We start from the raw sequence: 21,370 nt of genomic DNA, 5'->3' as shown, positions 1-21,370 counted from the left end.
CACTTCAAACCTGATTGCAAACACACTGCAGTCCTATATAAGACATGCGAATTTTTTTTCCGTGTAAACAGACCACGTGTTAACCCTGGCTTAGACTAAACCATGAAAGGAAATGATTAAGATATCAAAGAACTCTTTTTCTATATTCATCATAATTAATTCAATATACGTGCATTTGTTTATCGATGCAGACAAAGATGTCACAAGAGGGCGCTGTTTCGAAGCTGACAAAGAGTGACCTATCTATGTCCCACAGTTCGTGTTAATGATAAAGAGCTAGATTTTTTCCTTGTCTTTATTCAATGAGAATGCTTAGTCGACATTTTGTTCCATGCCAAGCTAGAATAATTGTATGTTTAACTGAACAAATCACGGAAAACTTTTGAATAAGAAATGAAACGCACGATTTGAATTATTTCTCTGCATACTACTAGCATATTATGGTTGAGAATGAACTGTTAAAAAGATATTTTAAAAATATTTTCTGTAAACGTCATTTTTTAAGAATATCTTCTATTAATCGTATTTTGCCAATGATTCCGAAACATTCTTTTCGCAAATAATATTTTAGCACTGACTCGGTTCTTCTGCACTGGATTCGACACAGTCGTATTTAAGCACTGATTTAGAAGCAGTCGTTCCTTTAACCAATCATATTTTAGCACTAATTCAGTCTTTTCATTACCCAATTATATATTAGCACTATTTCAGTCCATCCATTGCCCTATCACATTTTAACACTAATTAAGATACGATCGTTCCACTAACCAATTAAATTTTAGGTCTGATTTTGAAACAACCAATGATAATCAAGCTCTGATTCCAACAGATGTTAGGAAGTCAAACCACTGCACTATCCAAAACAGTATTGATTAAATGTTTATTAAGAGTCACTTTACAAGACCATGCATTTCAGACAACCGGACATCAATTTATAACTTGTCCTTACCACGGTTTAAAATAAAACAAGGGCACTCTCAGTCCCGAGAGAGGAAGCAATGAGATTACAGCGTTATGTAGACTATTAATTATGCGTCTGAATCTGACAAAATTATCTTATTATATCATATTATATTACATGTATATTATATTAGGTATATTAGAACTGCAGCTTAAAGTTTCAAATTCTAAAAGATGCTTTAATAGAATTGAAGTATTCGATCAAAAAAAAAAAACAAAAAACAAACAAACAAACAAAACAAAACTGAAATCAGACATTCACGACACTTGAGATAATGTTGATAAATGACATACCAATAAAAAAAAGGAAATCATTTAAAGCTAAAATATGTTTTAAATTTAAACCTTTTACATGTACTAGAAAACTGTATGAAAACCCGAGATTATTCCCTTTATTATTGTTATTATTTTCATTTAAAAAAAAAGCCTTTGAATAACTTTCAGATCAATACCTTCTTTCATAATTCTAAACCTACAGAGCAGACTTTGATAAATTGACAGTATACAACGCACTTATGACCTACAGGGACTTTATTATGGTAGGTAAAACATATCTATATATTGTCCTTTCCTTACTGTTAATAACTCACACGTTCAATTGACGTTTCTGTCAGTAGTTATTTTACACGCTTTGTGACGTGCACCACAGAGCACTTTATGTGCATCGGACACAATGTCCTCATTAATTAACATGAAACACCTGTGTTACTCAACTAAAGACAAACATTAAATTTCATAACTCCAGAAAAACAAGGTTAAAAGAGCACTTTTCAAACAGTAGTGGAATTTGCTGAATGAACATTTTACACGCAGGTACGACAATTAAAAGTGATGAATGGACTGTCATTTTACGAAAAATGACGAAATGTGCCGACCAATAAGAATCAAGAAAATTCGATCAAATTCTGTTAAGATACGGAAATTACCGAAGATGGGGGGAAAATCAACGAAGAATGACAATTAACCACCAGTGACTTTAGACGGGCGAGGAGAATAGGAATATATTATATGCCTAGATGTTGTTTATGAGAAAATAAATGATTCAGCGGACCGTGACGTCTTGGAGAATTTAGGGGGTATGAATTGCGATTTAAGGAGAACCGTGTCAGAATCTACAAAGTGATGCTGTAGCCGTTATTATAGAAAGAATAAAATTTTTTTAAGGAGACGGCGGGTGTCAAATTAATGAGGTGAGGATATTTTAATTACTTTGACCTCCTTTGAACTGATGTGATAATATACCGGTATATTATCCGGGATTTAAAAATAAATATGCATTGACAGTTTAATACATATACTCCTCTGCACTCTGAAATAAATATTTATTCATTCAACAATCTGTTAATCACCCCCACCCCCTCCTTCACGAGTCTTAGATATAAGGACTAATGTTTATGCTCAAAAGGACTGTTAGATAGGTATGATCTGGTGCCCTCGGGCCACCAATTAGACACTTGTTGTGATCAAAACTTAATTTTATATACACTGTAGTTTTCCTACGTACAACTTGCAGTTTAGATTGATACCTGAATGAATACTGTGAAAAGATAAGGTCCCAGAAACAAGTTTAATTTGCTACTTTTCCTAAGATTAATTTATTTAGAATCATTCTTTTATTTTAATTTTAAAAAAATGCAAGTACATTAAAATCCTTGTTTCTGTGTGATACATGTATATCATTAGAGTTTTGACTCAACATTAAATACGTTCGATACAAAACAGTGATATTGAGATTTAAATCATTCAGTTACTTGTATACTTCCGACGGGATGTAAACATCCGGGTACCTTACATATTCTTTAATCCGATTATTGAATTCGTAATGAATCATGGCCGTCTTTAAAGTAATCAATGGTTCATTAAATGATAAATAATTAAATTAAAATTTTCATCTGCTTTGGAGGCTGCCATTTTATAACCTTCGCTTTGTCGTAAATCGGTTTTTTACGTATCCCTTTCAAGTCAAAATTCGTAAGTAAAATCAAAACTAGTAAATATCATGGTTGTAAATCTATTTACAAAGGCATTACATGTATTTTATTTTATTTGCATGGTAGGGTTGGCGGTAAAGGTTAACTGCTCTTAACGATATACGAAAAAAATTTTACGTAAATGCAATAAATAAAAGTTTGTATTTATAAAGTTTGAATCCGTTTTCATAGGCCGGAGTCAACACGATTTCTTGAATTCATAATGAGGACTTTTTTAATTACTAAATGCATAATCAGCGCATGTTTGTCTATTGTTCTTAATGATATTTAATGTATTAATGTATTTAATGATAGTCCTATATGGTATGTATAAATTTGTGTTAAAAGGAGATCAATAGACATAATAAGCACTCATGGTTTAAATGAGACAAAAAACTCTTCTTTCTTCTTACGGTTGATTGATTGATTGTATGTTGTTTTACGTCCCATTCGAGAATTTCTCACTCATATAGAGAAGTCACCATATACACCTGTACCGGTGAAGGGCTTCAAATTTTGACCTTTACTCGGCACTCAGGGTCATTGAGCAGTGAGGGATCTTTATCGTGCCAACGCCTGCCGCGACACTGGGCCTCGGTTTTTAAGGTCTCATCCGAAGGACCCGCAACTTTCACTTCAAAGTGCCGAGCGCATGGCAAAGGAACGGTTGCTACCCATTTTTTATCGACTTAGGTCAGTCGCGGTCGAGATTCGAACTCACGACCTCTCGATCACGGAGCGAGCGAGCTACCGTGAACGGTCTTCTTCTTACGGTATTGTGACTTAATTTAATTTAATCAGTATTTTATTATGTAAAGTCAGTTTACATAATTGGATTGGACATCAGGCATGGCCTATATAAGTCCTCTCCAAGAAGGTCAAGGTTACAAATGTTAAGAATTGACAAAGATTTACAATCATGATGAAATAATTCATAATAAGTTACATTAATTTCTTCTTGAAGTAGAGTATTGTGACTTAATTCACCACGTGTTTTCTTATCTCGGGGTAACTTTGTGAATACTAAATTCCGACAAGTGACGTGTAGGGTAGCTTGCCACGTCCCTCAGCAAATGAGCTACTCGGGAATATTGTTCGAACAATCAAAATTATCAGACATTGATTTACAATCATTTGTACCTAAAGTTAAGTGCAAATGATCAAAATGTTAATTTCGTTTTGAAACCTTTGTAAATACTAGTGCCATATGGAAAGAAGAGAAAAAGATAGATATCACGTATTTTTCTATACAAACATGACATTGTTAAGCTTAAGACTAATATTAGACCCATTCTTACAGTATTTACTCCACCTCCCTTGCATATTTATCAACCTAATCTCCAGTCAAGGGCAGGTAAATGGAAATTTTCAAAGTAGTAAGGGAGAAGAAATGCTTAATCATTTTATGTTGTCACAATCTAAACTCATTTTGACATTCATAATAGGTTTCAAATGAACCAATTTTTTCTTAGCAAATTAGTAGAAGTAATATAAGGTAAGATAAGAGAATAAGAGAAGCTACCAGAAAGAACCCCAAACCCGGTATTAAGTGTTAGATTCTATTTCTGTACGGGGGTTAATGTGATTAACCAAGGCTTAATTCTTTTTCAAAGGGTGGGGGTCATGGGAAAAAAGTTTTAAAAAAAATGGAATCGAAGTTATTCTTTTTATGAAACTTTTGGTCAAAACCCCCCAAATTTCTAGAAACATTCAAAGCTTTATTATTAAGAGCAGATTTAAGGTTGTTCGTACAAAGGCGTTTCCCATGATAGAATTTTAGAAACATGTAAGTTCACATATCAACGATACAGATTTAAACTGCATGGCGACTGTCATAGCTCTCGTACATTAAAAAGTGAAATATAGCACGATACCAGAAATAAACCAATAGCGCATACTGATTTGTTATCTGCAGACATTTCTGTCATAATTAATTTAAAAATCCACTTCCCTAACCACTCTATCACATTATATCAGTCATGCATGTTCGCCTCTTCTGCAGATGACCGTCTTCAATGCTTATACATTGAACTAATTTACACTCGTAGGCCGTAAACTGTGTTTAAACGGGCCCATTTACTAACGGGGGTATTCAGAGGGGGGGGGGGGTTCCATGTATTATAGGTTTTTTTTTTCAAGATGGAGAGGGGTTTATGGACAAGACTAGGTACTTTAGATTTTAGTATATATATAGTCCCTATATCAGCTTACGTTTTTATATTTGAATATGTAAATCTTTGGAGGTAAAACACACATTTTTTTCATTCAATTTATAAACTTTGTTTAAAAAGTTGGCAATTGTTGTTTAGTATATGTCAAAATTGCCACAGTCTATCTTCAAAATACAGTATGATGTCAACAACCTTCATATATTGCTGGAGGTCAATAATATGCACTATCTATCATAAATAGGTAGTTATATCTATGCATTTTTCTTTCCAGGACAAAGGTTTTATAAACCCTATGAAATCCATAATGTGTTCCCTTCAGATCGGCAGATCTCTGGCCAAGAGAGTGTTGTGTTGGTTTATCTTGATACAACATTGTTATGTTGGTGAGTTTTGTCCTTTACTATTGCATTTATTGTTCTATTGACCCCCCCCCCCCCCTTACCACCAAAGTAGAAACAAGACATTCATATCAAAATACGTTTGGTTTGGAGATTTATTTTAAATTTCAAATTATATCTACATGTAGTATATCAATTCATCTACTTACATAATAGATCCACGGCTGCTTGTGGACAAAATGCATCAACTAATATTATATCTCTAGAGCTTAGGGATTATTTAAACCTTTACATTCATCTAACACCAATATTTATAACAACATTGAATAAAAAGCCTAACTTCCAAAATTAATTTACACACTATATAAATAATCACCAGTTTACATAACGAATTCGTACAATACACACCTGAATGACATACCTGTAAAATATTAAAGAAAGTGTATAAAATGTCAATCATTGGCTAACATTATGTAAACTGTGCATAATATCATTTCAAAATTATCAAATTTGTGATATTCGATTTCTTATTATTTATCCATTTTTTTTGATAATGTGGAATCATTATATTTCTTAGAAAATAAGTTTCGGTGATCATAAGATTATCCCTTTCCCATGAATTTTAAACAATTTTAGTAAATATTGATAAAAATTGAAATACAGGAGTTATCGGAGCCCTTTGCATTGAAATTACCCCCTTACAACCCCTATACAACCATTACAAACAACCATTACCACAAACTTTTAAATTTAAGCAACTTAATTGGCTTCGAATCATTTGTACGGACATTAATCATGGTAATGTGAGCCCACCCTCGGTCTTTAATTTTAAAATTTTAAGAATTGGTAAAATAAATTTCCTGAAATGTTTCGATTTATATCCCCCCCCCCTTTACCCAAAATATTTGGAGAAAAAATTCAGTACATTTAACCATTAAAAAGAAATTGTTATGTCCCATTTAATAAATAAAGGTACAAAGCTATGACACCAAATGCACATTGTCCTTTTTATAACTCAAAGGTTTTGGCGCATGCGCACCATGTAAACCCGGCTTTATCAGAGTTGGACGATGGTGCTTTGCAGTGCACACAGAACCAGCTACCAAGAACAGCAGTGTTGCAGTTTGTCAACAAATGGGCGGATCCATGGTGGTGATTGACAGTGCTGAAAAGGAAGAGGCGTTGACGTCATATATTATGGGTATGTATCACGTGACAGGAACTCAAAATCTAGATGATAAATAATGTATAGTACAAAAAACTCACATTCCAGTAATAATTCTGAATATTGTGATTTTTATTAATTTTTCTTTTTTTTTGCATAGACTTTGAAATAATTGACTAAAATACAGATAGGAAAACAGTTGTACAAACCATTTTGTGACGCTAAAACAGTTCTGTTTTTCTATTTTAGAAAACGAGCTCCTTGTTATGACTGATCAAAGACTGGTGAGAAATTGATCACTTTTGTACATAAGTTATACACTCACACACACACACACACACAGAGAAAATTGAGAGAGAGAGCGAGAGAGAGATCACTTTTGTACATGTTATAAAATGTTTACATACACTGAGAGAGAGAGAGAGAGAGAGAGAGAGAGAGAGAGAGAGAGAGAGAGAGTTGTACATAAGTTATAAAATGTTTACACACACACCCTCACACACACACACACAGAGAGAGAGAGAGAGAGAGATCACTTTTGTACATGTTATAAAATGTTTACACACACACAGAGAGAAAGAGAGAGATCACTTTTGTACATAAGTTCTAAAATGCTTGTAAAATACATGGTAGATGTCTATGATGAAAAACGTTTATCTAAAATGAGAGAGAAGGGGGGGGGGGGGGCAGAGAGAGAAAGCGTCACTAGTGTGTTTATTTAAAAAGTGTTTGAATAACATTTTATCTTTGAAACATGAAACTTTATAATACAAATATTTTTAATTTGTTTAAGTTCGAAGAGCTTCATGTTCATGTCCTTGGGATCGTATAAAAATTATGTTTACTTCTCAACAAAATGTAATGATTATTGTTGGTAATATTAATCCAATGAATTTTAAAAGTTACCGCGCTTCATGAAATATGCCTACGTGACAAGTCTGTGTGATTTACACACCAATAACTCCTACAAAACTTAAAAACATTCCTTTATAATAATTACAAAATCTGTATAAAGATCTACAAGTTATAATGAAAGTTTTATATTTGTAACTATTACAATGTGATTACAGATTACATTTGTAACTATTTCAATATGATTACAGATTACATTTGTAACTATTCATTATAATTACATACCTTGCATAAAGACCTGGAGGTTATAATGAATGTTTTACATTTGTAACTATTACAATATGATTACAGATTACATTTGTAACTATTCATTATAATTACAGACCCTGTATAAAGACCTGGAAGTTATAATGAATGGCGATGATGAAATGGACAGGTGTAAGTCAACGTAAACTGAAAATAAAAGTAAAAACAAATTGAAAGTCAAAGAAGAATAAAACCTGAAAGTGAAATGCACAAAGTGAAACGGATGGACAAATTAAAAATGAAAGTCAAAACAAATTGAAAGAGACAGTTTTAATCATTTTAAGCTTATTAATAAGAAGATCCAATAAAATTTGTAACCTGATTCTTAAAAAGAAAAAAAGATTTCTCTTTAGACACTGAAATATTTTTTTTTAGTTTGTGACGATTATATGAAGTATGGCAGAGAAAGTAAAACATATAGGCATTTCATTAATAATGAGGTAGGTAATATTAGTAATAATTAGTAATAAGTAATAATAAGTAATAATATAAGTAATAATACATAAAAAAATAAGTAATATTGTAAGTAATAATGAGTAATAATATAAGTAATAATAATTAAAAATATGAGTAATATTATTCTGAATATTAAGGTAAGTCACAGTCTAAGCAGTTTAGGAGTAAGAATCTTAGATATCGATTACGACTTATGGTTCATCAACTCAAAATTATTAAAGCACAGATCTCCTTTTCGTGCAGTTCATCACCAAACACAAGTCAATCTGATAGAAACTTTTGTAATTTAGTAGTTTCATGGAATGCTTAGACTATTTGAGAATAAATTGACGTAACTTACTATGAATGAATTGAAATATTCTAAAATCAGAATATTTTGTGGTGGTTTAATTTTCGTTGTTTTTTTGTTTTTGTTTTTTGTTTTGGTACATGTATGAAAAAATCTTAGAATTCATATCTTTCACCATATGTTAAAATAACAAAGTGCAGCATCATGTATGTCTCCGAACAACAAAATTAAACTCCCTTTAAATTGTCGACGGATTTTCCCGCTATTTCCCGATCATGACAAAGAGCACACGACGGGTGTGACCGGTTGGCAGGGGACGCTCATTCCTCCATGGCACCTGATCCCACCTCTCATATTTTTGGAGGTCCGTGTTTGCTCTGCTCCCCATTTGTATTGTTTTAATGGACTTTGAGCTTGAATACTGTTGATTATCTCCGTATTTCATTACTGATTATGAATTGACGAAACTAATTGACAATGAATAACTTTTCCTATTGACACTTTTGCGTTACTGTTTTGAATTTTTTTCTCTTCGCTTAAAAAAAATGAATTTTAAGTTTTACTTAAAATATTTTATGTACATTGGAATGCACTGTGTATAGAAAGAGTTATCGCGCTCGCATTATCCTTGGAAGTTTTTGGCGTTGCCAAATTAGGAGAAGCAAATGCAAGTTATTCTTGGAAATGAAAACATTCGGTAAATGCCAAATGGAAATCGTGCGCGGGAAAAATCTGGACACGGTCGTTCAGATAGCGTCGCTTTTCAGTTTCTTTCAGGACGCCGTGAAAAGTACATGTGTGTTGGATAGCTTCTAATTATTTTAATTTTGAATAAAAAAAAGAAAAACAAAAATTCTTCTTTACCCTAAAACAGCTCTGTCTGTAAACATGATCTCTTGTTTCATTGTTGTTTAGGTGCACCAAACCTGAACTGACAACACCGGTGCATTGGTTTTGCTTTGTTATATTTCTATTCTGAGTTTTCTTTATTATACTTTTTATATCATTTATGAATACACCAGATTTCCAACCTTTAAAACATATTAAATCTGAAGGATAAATTTAAGTTCCTGAAAATGCAAAGAAGCATGGAAATCAAACACACATGATATTCGTAGTTTTTATTATTTTCCGATAAAAGTACACTTTTAGAATATATCGGTTTAAAATATCCTGGCCTGAAATTTTCTTAAAAGTTTTGCAGGATATAAACTTCAGATCTGTGTTTATGTCCATTCAAAAGAAAAATTTGATTTCCAGAAGATTTAAAGAAAGTGTAGACTTATTTACTATGATATGACGTAACTTACTAAACAACTAACAATGAAATGACGTAAGTCAATGTTAGTAAGTTACGTAATCTTATTGATAGTAACTTACGTCATTTCATTGTTAGTAGGTTATGTCATTTCATTGTTAGTAAGTTACGTCATTTCATTGTTAGTTAGTTATGTAATCTTATTGTTAGTAAATTATGTCATTTCATTGTTAGAAAGTTACGTAATCTTATTGTTAGTAAGTTATGTCATTTCATTTTTAGTAAGTTACGTCATTTCATTGTTTAGTAAGTTACGTCATTTCATTGTTTAGTAAGTTACGTCATTTCATTATTTAGTAAGTATAACCAAACTTGGCATACATGTAACTAATTAACAATGAAATGATGTAACTTACTAACAATGAAATGGCATTTCCTAACTTAAACCATCCACTTTTAGGATATATACAGGGTGTTTCAGAAAACATGCAACCATTTGCTTTCCTCACTTTATTGATATGCAAACAGAGATATATAAAAGTTTTATTTAAAATTATAGAAAATAGGCCTAAGATTTTATTGATAACAAAAATTTGGGAAATAATTATCATTTTAATTAATTATAAAGTCATATTTGACATCATTGAAAAATAGGTCATATCATTCTGAATATGAAATTTACTAAAGATCAATCATCAGGAGTTTTGACACTGTTTTATCAAAGCATGTCGCTAGTTCCTGTGATTGCTTAGGACAATATAGATAAGAATCCAGAATGCAAAGAACTTTAAAAAAAGTTGAAGTTGTACAATTTTTTAACAAAATTTTGAATATAATGGAACGCAAGTGATAAAAAAGGAAAAATTGGAAGAACGAAGAGAATAGAACACATGAAAACATTGAGAATGTTAGAGACGTTGATTCAGTGACTCCAATGAAATCCTTAAGTAAAATATAACTGACCTTGTAAACGAATGCAACTCAAAAATGAAAAGTCGTGTATATCGGATGCTGAAATATGGTTTGAATCTTACACATTAGACTGGGTGAAACAAATATTTGAGGATTATTCTTCTCTTCCAAATCCGAAAATCTGCATTTGGCCTCAACATTCACCTGACTTAACCCCCCCTTAAAGGTCACAGTTTATAAAACACACCCCATTACAACACATGAACAAATCGTTTTTAAAAAATGAGTCAAGGTTCATAACAAAGAAATTTTGTGCACTAGTTATGATAATGAAAAATTTCCTGCATCGATTACATTTATTCATTCAGCAAAAATGACGTCATTTAGAACATATTTTGTAACTAGGTGAAATTTTAAAGGTTTTCTTTATTCTTTCGTAGCTCATTATCTATTTGCCGGAATAATTTTATTCTTACGAGAATAAATTTTGTAATTGTGCCTTTTAATTTAATATGTTGGTGGATGGTATTGGATGAAGCACGAATAAAATTAAGTCAATCAAAATGGTTGCATGTTTTCAGAAACACCCTGTATATAAAGGAAAACGTAACTTGACAAAACACAGAATTACTAAACAACTGTTTAGGATATATATCAGGGAAAAATAATCTGTATCCATGTAATGTATATCCTCTTCTGTATCCATGTGATGTATATCCTCTTCTGTATCCATGTGATGTATATCCTCTTCTGTATCCATGTAATGTATTTCCTCTTCTGTATCCATGTAATGTATATCCTCTTCTGTATCCATGTAATGTATTTCCTCTTCTGTATCCATGTAATATATATCCTCTTCTGTATCCATGTAATATATATCCTCTTCTGTATCCATGTAATGTATATCCTCTTCTGTATCCATGTAATATATATCCTCTTCTGTATCCATGTAATGTATATCCTCTTCTGTATCCATGTAATATATATCCTCTTCTGTATCCATGTAATGTATATCCTCTTCTGTATCCATGTGATGTATATCCTCTTCTGTATCCATGTAATATATATCCTCTTCTGTATCCATGTAATATATATCCTCTTCTGTATCCATGTAATATATATCCTCTTCTGTATCCATGTGATGTATATCCTCTTCTGTATCCATGTAATATATATCCTCTTCTGTATCCATGTGATGTATATCCTCTTCTGTATCCATGTGATGTATATCCTCTTCTGTATCCATGTAATATATATCCTCTTCTGTATCCATGTGATGTATATCCTCTTCTGTATCCATGTGATGTATATCCTCTTCTGTATCCATGTAATATATATCCTCTTCTGTATCCATGTGATGTATATCCTCTTCTGTATCCATGTGATGTATATCCTCTTCTGTATCCATGTAATATATATCCTCTTCTGTATCCATGTGATGTATATCCTCTTCTGTATCCATGTGATGTATATCCTCTTCTGTATCCATGTAATATATATCCTCTTCTGTATCCATGTAATATATATCCTCTTCTGTATCCATGTAATATATATCCTCTTCTGTATCCATGTGATGTATATCCTCTTCTGTATCCATGTAATATATATCCTCTTCTGTATCCATGTGATGTATATCCTCTTCTGTATCCATGTAATGTATATCCTCTTCTGTATCCATGTAATATATATCCTATTCTGTATCCATGTGATGCATATCCTCTTCTGTATCCATGTAATATATATCCTCTTCTGTATCCATGTGATGTATATCCTCTTCTGTATCCATGTAATATATATCCTCTTCTGTATCCATGTGATGTATATCCTCTTCTGTATCCATGTGATGTATATCCTCTTCTGTATCCATGTGATGTATATCCTCTTCTGTATCCATGTGATGTATATCCTCTTCTGTATCCATGTGATGTATATCCTTTAGATTCCTTTAGGGTCAAAACCCGAGAACCGGGCCAATCTGACGACTCCGAATGGATTCAAGGTCACCCTGTCTTCAATCCCGGGGGCCGGGATGGGGGCGTGGACACACATCCCGCTCTCTAAGTACACAGTCCTGGGATCCTATGATGGTCTGGTGAGGACAGATATCAGTGATAAAGATCCGTATTCTTGGGTGGTAAGTGACCAAGTGCTAAATTGTCGCAAAAAATAAAATGAAAAAAGCAAAAAAAAATGTAGCCAGACTTTTTTTTGTGAGCGAGAAGAAGGTACAAAGGACTATATTCTGTAGTGGCCAGTATCTGCCCCCAAAATAAAACTTTGATGGAGAAATCTTTAATTATGTTCTAAACCAGGTGGATATTTGCAGACTTCAAAGCATTAAATATTTTTATCAACTATGACATCATTAGTTAGATATGACGTCAATAAAATGACGTAAATTCCAAATTGCAATGATTTTGAGAGAAAATAGCGTATTTTACGTCGGTATTTTGATTGGAAATTATCGAGCGCAGGTCTGCTCAGACTAGATCTTTTGATATAATGTGTAGAATGATAATATCAATGAAATATGTGAATATGATACCTGAGCAAGCTTGCGCTCTATAAATACTATAGTCAAAATTGAACAAACTCTGTGCATTTTGGCCTCTATTTTAAAAATAACGGAAATCCAAATAGTTTGTGACGTCACAGAGACAAGAAAAGCCAGCTAATTTTTCCAATTTCATAATATATTGTCTTAATTTGGATTGTTTTATACAATATATGCACTTTTTCTCATTTCAAGAGATTTTCAAAATTTGACTATTATGGGGGCAGGAATACGCCCTTACCATATATAGTTCTTTAGAGTTATTGTTTTTACTTCCAAACCATTTTTTATTCATGGCAAGGAGCACATGTGGCGGGTATGACCAGTCCGCAGGGGATGCTCACTCCTCCATGGCACATGGTTCTATCTGATATTTTAGAGGTCCGTGTTTGCTCTACTCCTAATTTGTAATGTTTGAATGGACATTTGATCTTGAATTCTGTTCGTTATCTCCATGGTTCATTTAGTTGATCAATTAATATGTCGAATGTTTCCCCGGCCGCGAAAATTAAAAGTCATTCATGGCTTTCAAACCGAAAATTAAAATGTTGGTTTACAGTAATACATGAAGATAAAACAAGTGATCACAGAAAAAAGATAGTGTGGTACGTTTCTTACCTAAAATATCGGCAATTGTCACTGGTTATAGGTTTTTATCCGTTCTTACTCCTAGACCTTGAATCAGGCAGAATTCACTTATTCTCTACCTTTGCTCATGTAAATAAATGCCCTGCAAGATCTATTTTCACTAAACAGTTAGTTCCAATTGTCAGATAGGATAATTAAAGCTGGCTTCATCTTCCGCATATAAGTATTAAACAACCATTACAAAGAATTTTGTGTATTGTTTTAGGTTGAAAAATTGCAAGGAAACGGAACTTACGTCATAGACGCTATGCCATTGGACAGCAGTAATTGGCTGCGTTTTGTGAATTCTCCACGCAACTACCAAGAAGAAAATGCGCAAGCAGTACCATGCGCAGGTTTGATTTTCTACATGACTATAAAGGAAGTAGATCCGGGCTCTGAGCTGATGGTATGGTATGGAGACAGTTACGGCCTCCATCTCAACGTAGGCAGAATACATCCGGGTGAGTCGAGAGAAAAAATCCGGATATCGATCCCGATTGAGTAATTTATTCTAAGCTCGTTACGCTCAATGGTCGTTTTCATGATTTGGTGCAAAAATGTATATACAAGTATATACAGTATAAATATATATACATGTATATACATTATAAATGTATATATATGTATGTACAGTATAAATGTATATGCATGTATATACAGTATGAATAAATATACAAGGGTAAAACAGCAGGGGTAGTTTTAAAGATTTAAGGTAATTCCAATCTTTTCTAGATATTCTTGTTAAGAGTATAAACTCTTTCCTTTGTGTACTTGTCATACACGTATATGCTAAGATACGAGTTCGTGTGTCGCTTTGTTGTAAGTACTTGTCCACGCTTTTAAAGTTTATATACTTATTTTTGTCTAACCCTGCATTTACCCAACTTTAAATGTGTTATGTTTATTGTCGAATTTTACAATGTAAAGATTTTAATTTAAATTACAGAACACGATTTAAACGGAACAGTGGTGTTTCGCGTTAACATTCTTCACATCTTGGATAAATATGGTGACGTCCTTGCGTTTGATGACGGGACCATTGTGACGTACGATAACTGGATAGAGGACCTGACGTATAACGTTGTAGATAGGACTTTTGGACTCCTCCTGTCCTATGACGTGAAACGGAAGCGATGGAGGTGGATTCCGGAAAGGAATTACTCGTATTTTACTGATAAAAACGGACTATATCTTCCATTTGTGTGCGAAGATAGGGATTCTGAAATTCCAGATGGATGAATTTATTATTCTTTATAAATTATACGTATTGTAATAAATTAAACGTTTTTATTTACATTAGTTTAATCTTTTTGACTTCTGAAAAAAAAAAAAAAAAACTATAAAGCAAAATGGAACTTAACAACAGGTGCGATAAAATCTTGTATTTGCTTTGATTCGAAGGTATATAACAAGGATATTTTTTACTTTTTACTAATTGTAGAATGGAGCTGAATTTTGTAGACATAAAATACCATTATAAACAAGAGGCGCATGGGCCATATTGCTCATGTGAGCACGTCGGCTAGGATAAAGTAAATCAATTCAGTGTTGAAGAGTTGTTTTTTTTTGGGGGGGGAAGGGGGGGGGGCTTAAATTTACACTACCTTAGGATGCTTCCATATCAATATTACTAATCATGGCTTTGCTGTTCTCGAGCAGAATTTAAAAAAAAATTCCCTATGTATTCCTATATAAAACTCTGATCGCTCATTGCTGCCCCACTAGTAAATTTGAACAAATTTGAATCTACACTACCTGAGGATGCTTCTATAATAATATGACTAATCATGGCTTTATTGTTCTTGAGCAGAAGATTATTCCAAAATGATTTCTATGCAAAACACTCTTTGATCAGAAAAGCTCAATTAGCCTTCGGCTCAGGTGAGCTAAAAATCAGTGTTAACGAAATCCAGATTGTAAATTTGAAGGAAGAAGTCTTAAATACATCGTTTCTCAACCATTAGTATTTTTTTTATATTGATAAAATAATAAAACTCATCTTTAGTTTGATGACATGGGGATTTCAGAGAAACTATTTTGCATGTATACAGTTCTATCATTTTGGGATGTCTATTATATTGCAATGCATTATTGTATAAAAAAAAATATACCTAGGTAAACTAGATGGATGTGTTCAGTTTTTCTATCCCTTTTTTAAATCATGGAAATTTGCTTTCTTTAACCGAAGTTAATAAAATTTCAGTGACTAATCACGTCGGGCCAAAAGAGTTTTTGAAAGTCTCAAGTATTGTGACGTTCAGAAAGAGAATTGAATGTTGTTTCCTTTCTTAACTTTGACAATTTTGACCCAATTTAAAATATCTGTGAAGATAGAAGGCCACAAAACGACATAAGAAGAATAACAGTGGGTTTTTTTTGCCTAATCACCCGGGTGAAATAAAATCTGATTTGAAACATTTTAAACTATTGAGAATCTTTAATCAGCATTTTCAGAAAAAGCGTGTAGATGTTACACTCAATAGTACGTAAAAAGTGAACCTAAAAATATAAATTACGCAAGTTTTAGAATTTTAAAAATCCTCTGCAGTTGCAAATAAATTTTTATGAGCCTCCATTTTAATTGCCATTTTAAGCAATATTTAAAAAAAATAAATGAACCGACCAACCAGGAAGCGAATGCTGACTAGTGTGACTTCCCATAGCTTCTTTATTTTTCTTATTCATCATTTAACCCGATTCATTATCATTGACATTCAAAGAAACAAGAATAATGCAATTTTTCATGGCATATAGTATTTAGAACAGGAATATAATTTCTTTAAGGATAACAAAGAACAACAAAAGCCTCTCAGACGATGACCTTCAGGTCAATCATTGACAGAGCGGAAATTTACGCTTGATTGCTCAGCCTTTGCCTTTCACGCTTGATTGCCAATCCTCTGTGTTTTATACTTAATTGCCCTGCTTTTGTGTTTCACGGTGTATTCTTGTCATCTGTCATTCATTCATCACTTACTCAAATCAATCACATGACTGTCATGTGACTCCTTATTGTGTCAATTTCATTTTCCTCCTTTTTTAAAGGGATTTACACACCGTCACAGAGGTAGGATATACTTATTTTCAGGTACATAGTCCCGCAGGCCTTTTAACAAAATATCATATGACTACGATTAAAATATGAAAACTGTGAAATTTCTTTTTTAAATTAATATCATAAATTAAAAAAATATATATTTATGATATATCCATGTCATGAAAATTTAAATTGTTTTACGGCCTGCTTTAGCTGAGACTTTTGTCTCTGTTGTGAGACCTTTTATGTACACATCTATTAATTTATTGATTTATTGGAGCTACGTTTGAAAATGTCCGAATATAATTCACGGAATTTTGAATTCGTTATAAAGAAAGGTCTTTATCTTCGTTATTTTTTTTTTCAAGGACAACAGTGAGTTTTCTTCTCCGAGGGGCTATTTGGCATGGGGGAATACGACCACGAATTATGGCTGTCCATATAAATTTCACAAAATTGAAAAATATCAACTACCCCATACACCCCTTGCTCATTAAATAAAATGTAGGAGTAGAAAGTTACACATTAGTTTTAAAATTTGACAAAGTAAAAAGGAAAAGGAATAATAATATCCCATACATCATTGGATTGTCGACAAGTTTTTTTTTTTGCATATAAGTAATATATAGCCCCTTCGCCCATTTCTTTGTCAAACATCATTAAATCATATTAGTCTCACGTTTTAAGGCTTATTTTGATCTTTTAATATTTCTTCCGAGGCTAATAATAAAACTCCGGAGTAATGTAACTGTCTTGGAGAAGAAACTCCACCTATTGTTGTGCGTAGCTGTATAATATTGAATTAAGTGTCACCTCTATTTTCGCTGGATTGTTATTTCACTTCCTCCGTAACATATGTAAATACATGTACATATATGTATTTAATATAAGGTAACGTTTCAGTTATTTCTTTGTTTAAAAAAAGCACATAAAAATATGTATTGTTTTGAAAATCACAATTAACTGCCAAATATTGAAGAGTGGCTCGGATTCCAGTAGAGCGGACGTCAGAAACTCCGGAGTGACTCACGATGGCTTCCTATTATAGCTATAGACCCTTTTACGTAAAATAAATAAATAAATAAAAAACCGGCTGACGGTCTACCTCAAAATCCTTCCTTTTTGCATGGAGTAAAGATTTCACTATCACTTGGTTGAACGATCACCAAGATAGCACAGCACTCTCTGTCTCTCTCTCTCTCTCTCTCTCTCTCAATCTTTACACGTAACGCTTATTTAGATGATTTATGGGCGACTGCGATATTAATTTCTATTCCTGTTTTCTCATTGAATGGATTGTGGTTATTTATAGAACAATTATTGGACACCTGTCTGACAGCCGTGTTACGTCACTGACGTCTGTCCCCTTCTCTCTCTCTATCTCTCTCTCCCCTTCTCTCTCTCTCCTTTTTATCCTCCTCTCTCCTATGTCGAATCTGCTATCCCCTTTTCTCTATGTCCATCTCTCTCTCTCTCTTCTCCCCCTCTCTCTCCTTTCTCGCTTCTTCTAGCTCACTCCCTTCCTCTCTCTCTCTCTCTCTCTCTTACATTTTCAAACAGTACACTGTAAAAAATGTGTTTACAATTCAAACACTTTTCTAAACACTTTCTTGTCACCTCCTTTTTTATATGTTTAATTTCTAAATATGTAAAATTCCTAAACATGCCTTAGAAAGTGTTTAGAATTTAAACACTTGTGTGCTTAGAAATTAAACATATCTAAACACATAAACCATGTAAACACAAGTTTTTAAATTCTAAACACATAACAGCAGATGTGTTTAAAATCTAAACACATCATAAGTATAATTTGTACCTGCAGAAAAACAAAACACTCTCTTAAATTTAGGCACAAAAAGTATATGTTTTTAAATGCGCATAATTATCAAAATTTTCAAAATATGTAACCAAATTAATTATTTTCCATAAAGCCACTGAACGTTGGGATATGTACAATGTGTGATGTACATGTACTTAATTTACACAAATAATGTAGGTGATAGAACTGAATAGATTTGATAAATCTCAACAATTCAATCAGAATGACAAATAATTTATAGCGTACACATATATAACCAACTTTTAATCTTCAAAATTATTTAAGAAAATAACATTAAGCTAACAATGTCATATCAAAACTTCAATGAATATTTCTAAAAAGCTTTATTAAAGAATTTTTAAATTAAAAATACAAAATGTATATTTATATATATATTCATTATAATCATTATAATTTGAATCGGCTGCAGAGTTTTCCTCATGTCAATCACAAAAATTTCAAATTTTATTAACTTTCAGCAAGTCCCAAAGCACCACATATTATAATCTATATCCCATCAATAACTGCCAGAAAGTAATCCATTTCAAATGCACGAGGGTATAATTGTAAACACGTTCGAATTAACTCCGTAGTCTTCAACAAATGAAGTTTCAAAGTATTGATTATGGTACAACAAAACTGCGCTTGAAGATGACACCAAGTACATTGTATTTTGAGTTCGATCTGGACTACAGTACCTGTAGGAAAGAAAGCCAGATTCTAGAAAAAGTACACGATCACTGATATTTTACATTACTTAGAAAAACAAAATTGTTCAAGTTATAGTGAAACTATACTGATATAAATATAGATGTTCTTAATGACATTTAATATTATTTCCTCTCCTACAAGTTTATGAACGAATTCAAGATATCCAAGTCAACTTTATTTACGTTGCTCATCGTGGTTAATTAATGCAAAGAAGAAGAAAACAAACCTTTAATGTATTGCAGTAACAAGATGCCCTCTCACGTATTTCACTATTTCGTCATGGTTATCCCTTGAATTGGGTTATCATAACTCTCATTGATACATCACCTTAGCTTGCTGTGTTTTCTTTGTTTAGATAGCCGCTCAAATTAACGTTCAAATATATGTGTGTCATTTCCGGGAAGATAACTCTGCATTTTACAGTAAAACATGTTTAATTTCTAAACGCGTTTAGATATAAAACACGTTAAGACATAAGTGTTTAGTTGTTAAACACAATACTATACACGTTTAGATCTAAACATGTAATAGAAGTGTTTATTTCCTAAACACAATTTTTACAGTGTATATATTTATATACTCAAAAAATACATATATAATAACGTAGACAGTAATTTTGTACTTTGAACTTAAATTAAGTGATCCGATGATTGAATAAAAAGTTGGCAATTCATTAACATTTTAGATAATTGATTTTTTAGCCGATGAAGGATTCTGCTTTCCTTTAATCAAGTTAGGTGTTTACTTGGAGTGATCAAACACATGCTAAATGATGTAATAATTCGCACCTTTTATCACTATGCCGTCTAGTCTAGTGTAGGTAATCGCCTTGTTGAGCAGCTTCACATGTTATACACGTGTTTTCAGGCAAACATAAAACACGTGTAGCGCATGTACATGTACATAAAGATCAATTGTCCGGTAAGAGGTGACAAATGGAAAGAGAGAAAGAACTGTTCCATTTCCTGATCCTTCAATCACTACTCAGTCACCAAGCGACGCTGACAGAGTTTTAACTGAACATTCAGTACCTTTAAGGACATACGCAATGTAGTTTGAACTTTATCGTTTCTTTTTTCCCTGGAGTCGAAGAGTTCCAATATTTGGAGGACCTGTGTGCTACTCTTTTAATGTCTATGTATGGTGCTGTACACCTCTTCTGAAACAAATTTAGATGAAAAAAAAAACCCATCTAGAATATATGTTACGTAATTTTTGTATATTTTTCTTTGAATTATAGAAGAATTTACATCAATTGATATCTATTCAAAACCCCTGGTAATGCGTGCTTTTTTTTGTCTATGAACATCTGATGGTACTATAATTCTAAATTAAGAATATCTTGAAAAATTATCAGTAGGTAAGGTACGTTGCATATGTCCTTAAAATGTATTTTTTGCTTGTAATTAAGTATTGAAAAATGATATACATCTGTGAATATATATCTTTGTGAGAAAAATGCCTACCTCCCTCTTACTTCGTAGAAATCCGTGTACGAACGACAGAGATTTCCGTGAAAAACGTGAATATTTAAATAAAGAAATGTTATCTGATTAAAATACATTATAAACAAAAGATTTAGATGCGGAATAATTTTATTGGTAGAAGTTATCAGTGAAATTGACGTATTTTTAATTGTTAGTTTAAGAATAATGAAATGTTCATTAATAAAGTAAAACATTGTCTATACAAAATAAAAAAAAAAACCCACTCTTTTGTCTTAAGAGGATGTTTAGGTGTTTAGCAGGCGAATTTCCGCGTAAATAACAGTTTTATCGTATTGTTTTTTCAAAGATAGTTGTGTTAATAAGTTGTATTATCACTGATAATTGTTGTTTAAAATTAAAATACACAAGTAAAATCTCAAAACGTCCTTTACATCGATCAGCTGTTGTCTTTGATCTTTGCTTGTCTTTGATATGACATCGATCAGCTGTTGTCT

General features: G+C 32.4%; 1 protein-coding gene across 1 annotated transcript; it reads left to right on the top strand.

Moving 5' to 3' along the window:
* The first annotated feature begins 2,014 nt into the window (after window positions 1–2,014).
* On the top strand, window positions 2,015–15,157 carry LOC133198900 (uncharacterized). The gene is made up of 9 exons (XM_061334827.1): window positions 2,015–2,150; window positions 5,373–5,484; window positions 6,461–6,640; window positions 6,854–6,888; window positions 7,840–7,894; window positions 8,138–8,202; window positions 12,617–12,811; window positions 14,085–14,322; window positions 14,808–15,157. Exons 2-9 carry the CDS (start codon window positions 5,394–5,396, stop codon window positions 15,098–15,100), a joined length of 1,152 nt encoding a protein of 383 aa, XP_061190811.1. The 5' UTR covers window positions 2,015–2,150; window positions 5,373–5,393; the 3' UTR covers window positions 15,101–15,157.
* Window positions 15,158–21,370: the final 6,213 nt, after the last annotated feature.

Source organism: Saccostrea echinata, unplaced genomic scaffold (assembly GCF_033153115.1).
Source record: "Saccostrea echinata isolate AGI-Se365-2 ecotype Australia unplaced genomic scaffold, CSIRO_AGI_Sech_v1 ptg000033l, whole genome shotgun sequence".
Lineage (NCBI taxonomy): Eukaryota > Metazoa > Mollusca > Bivalvia > Ostreida > Ostreidae > Saccostrea > Saccostrea echinata.
The sequence above is the reverse complement of the archived record's forward strand: the minus strand, read 5'-3'. Positions and strand labels throughout refer to the sequence as shown.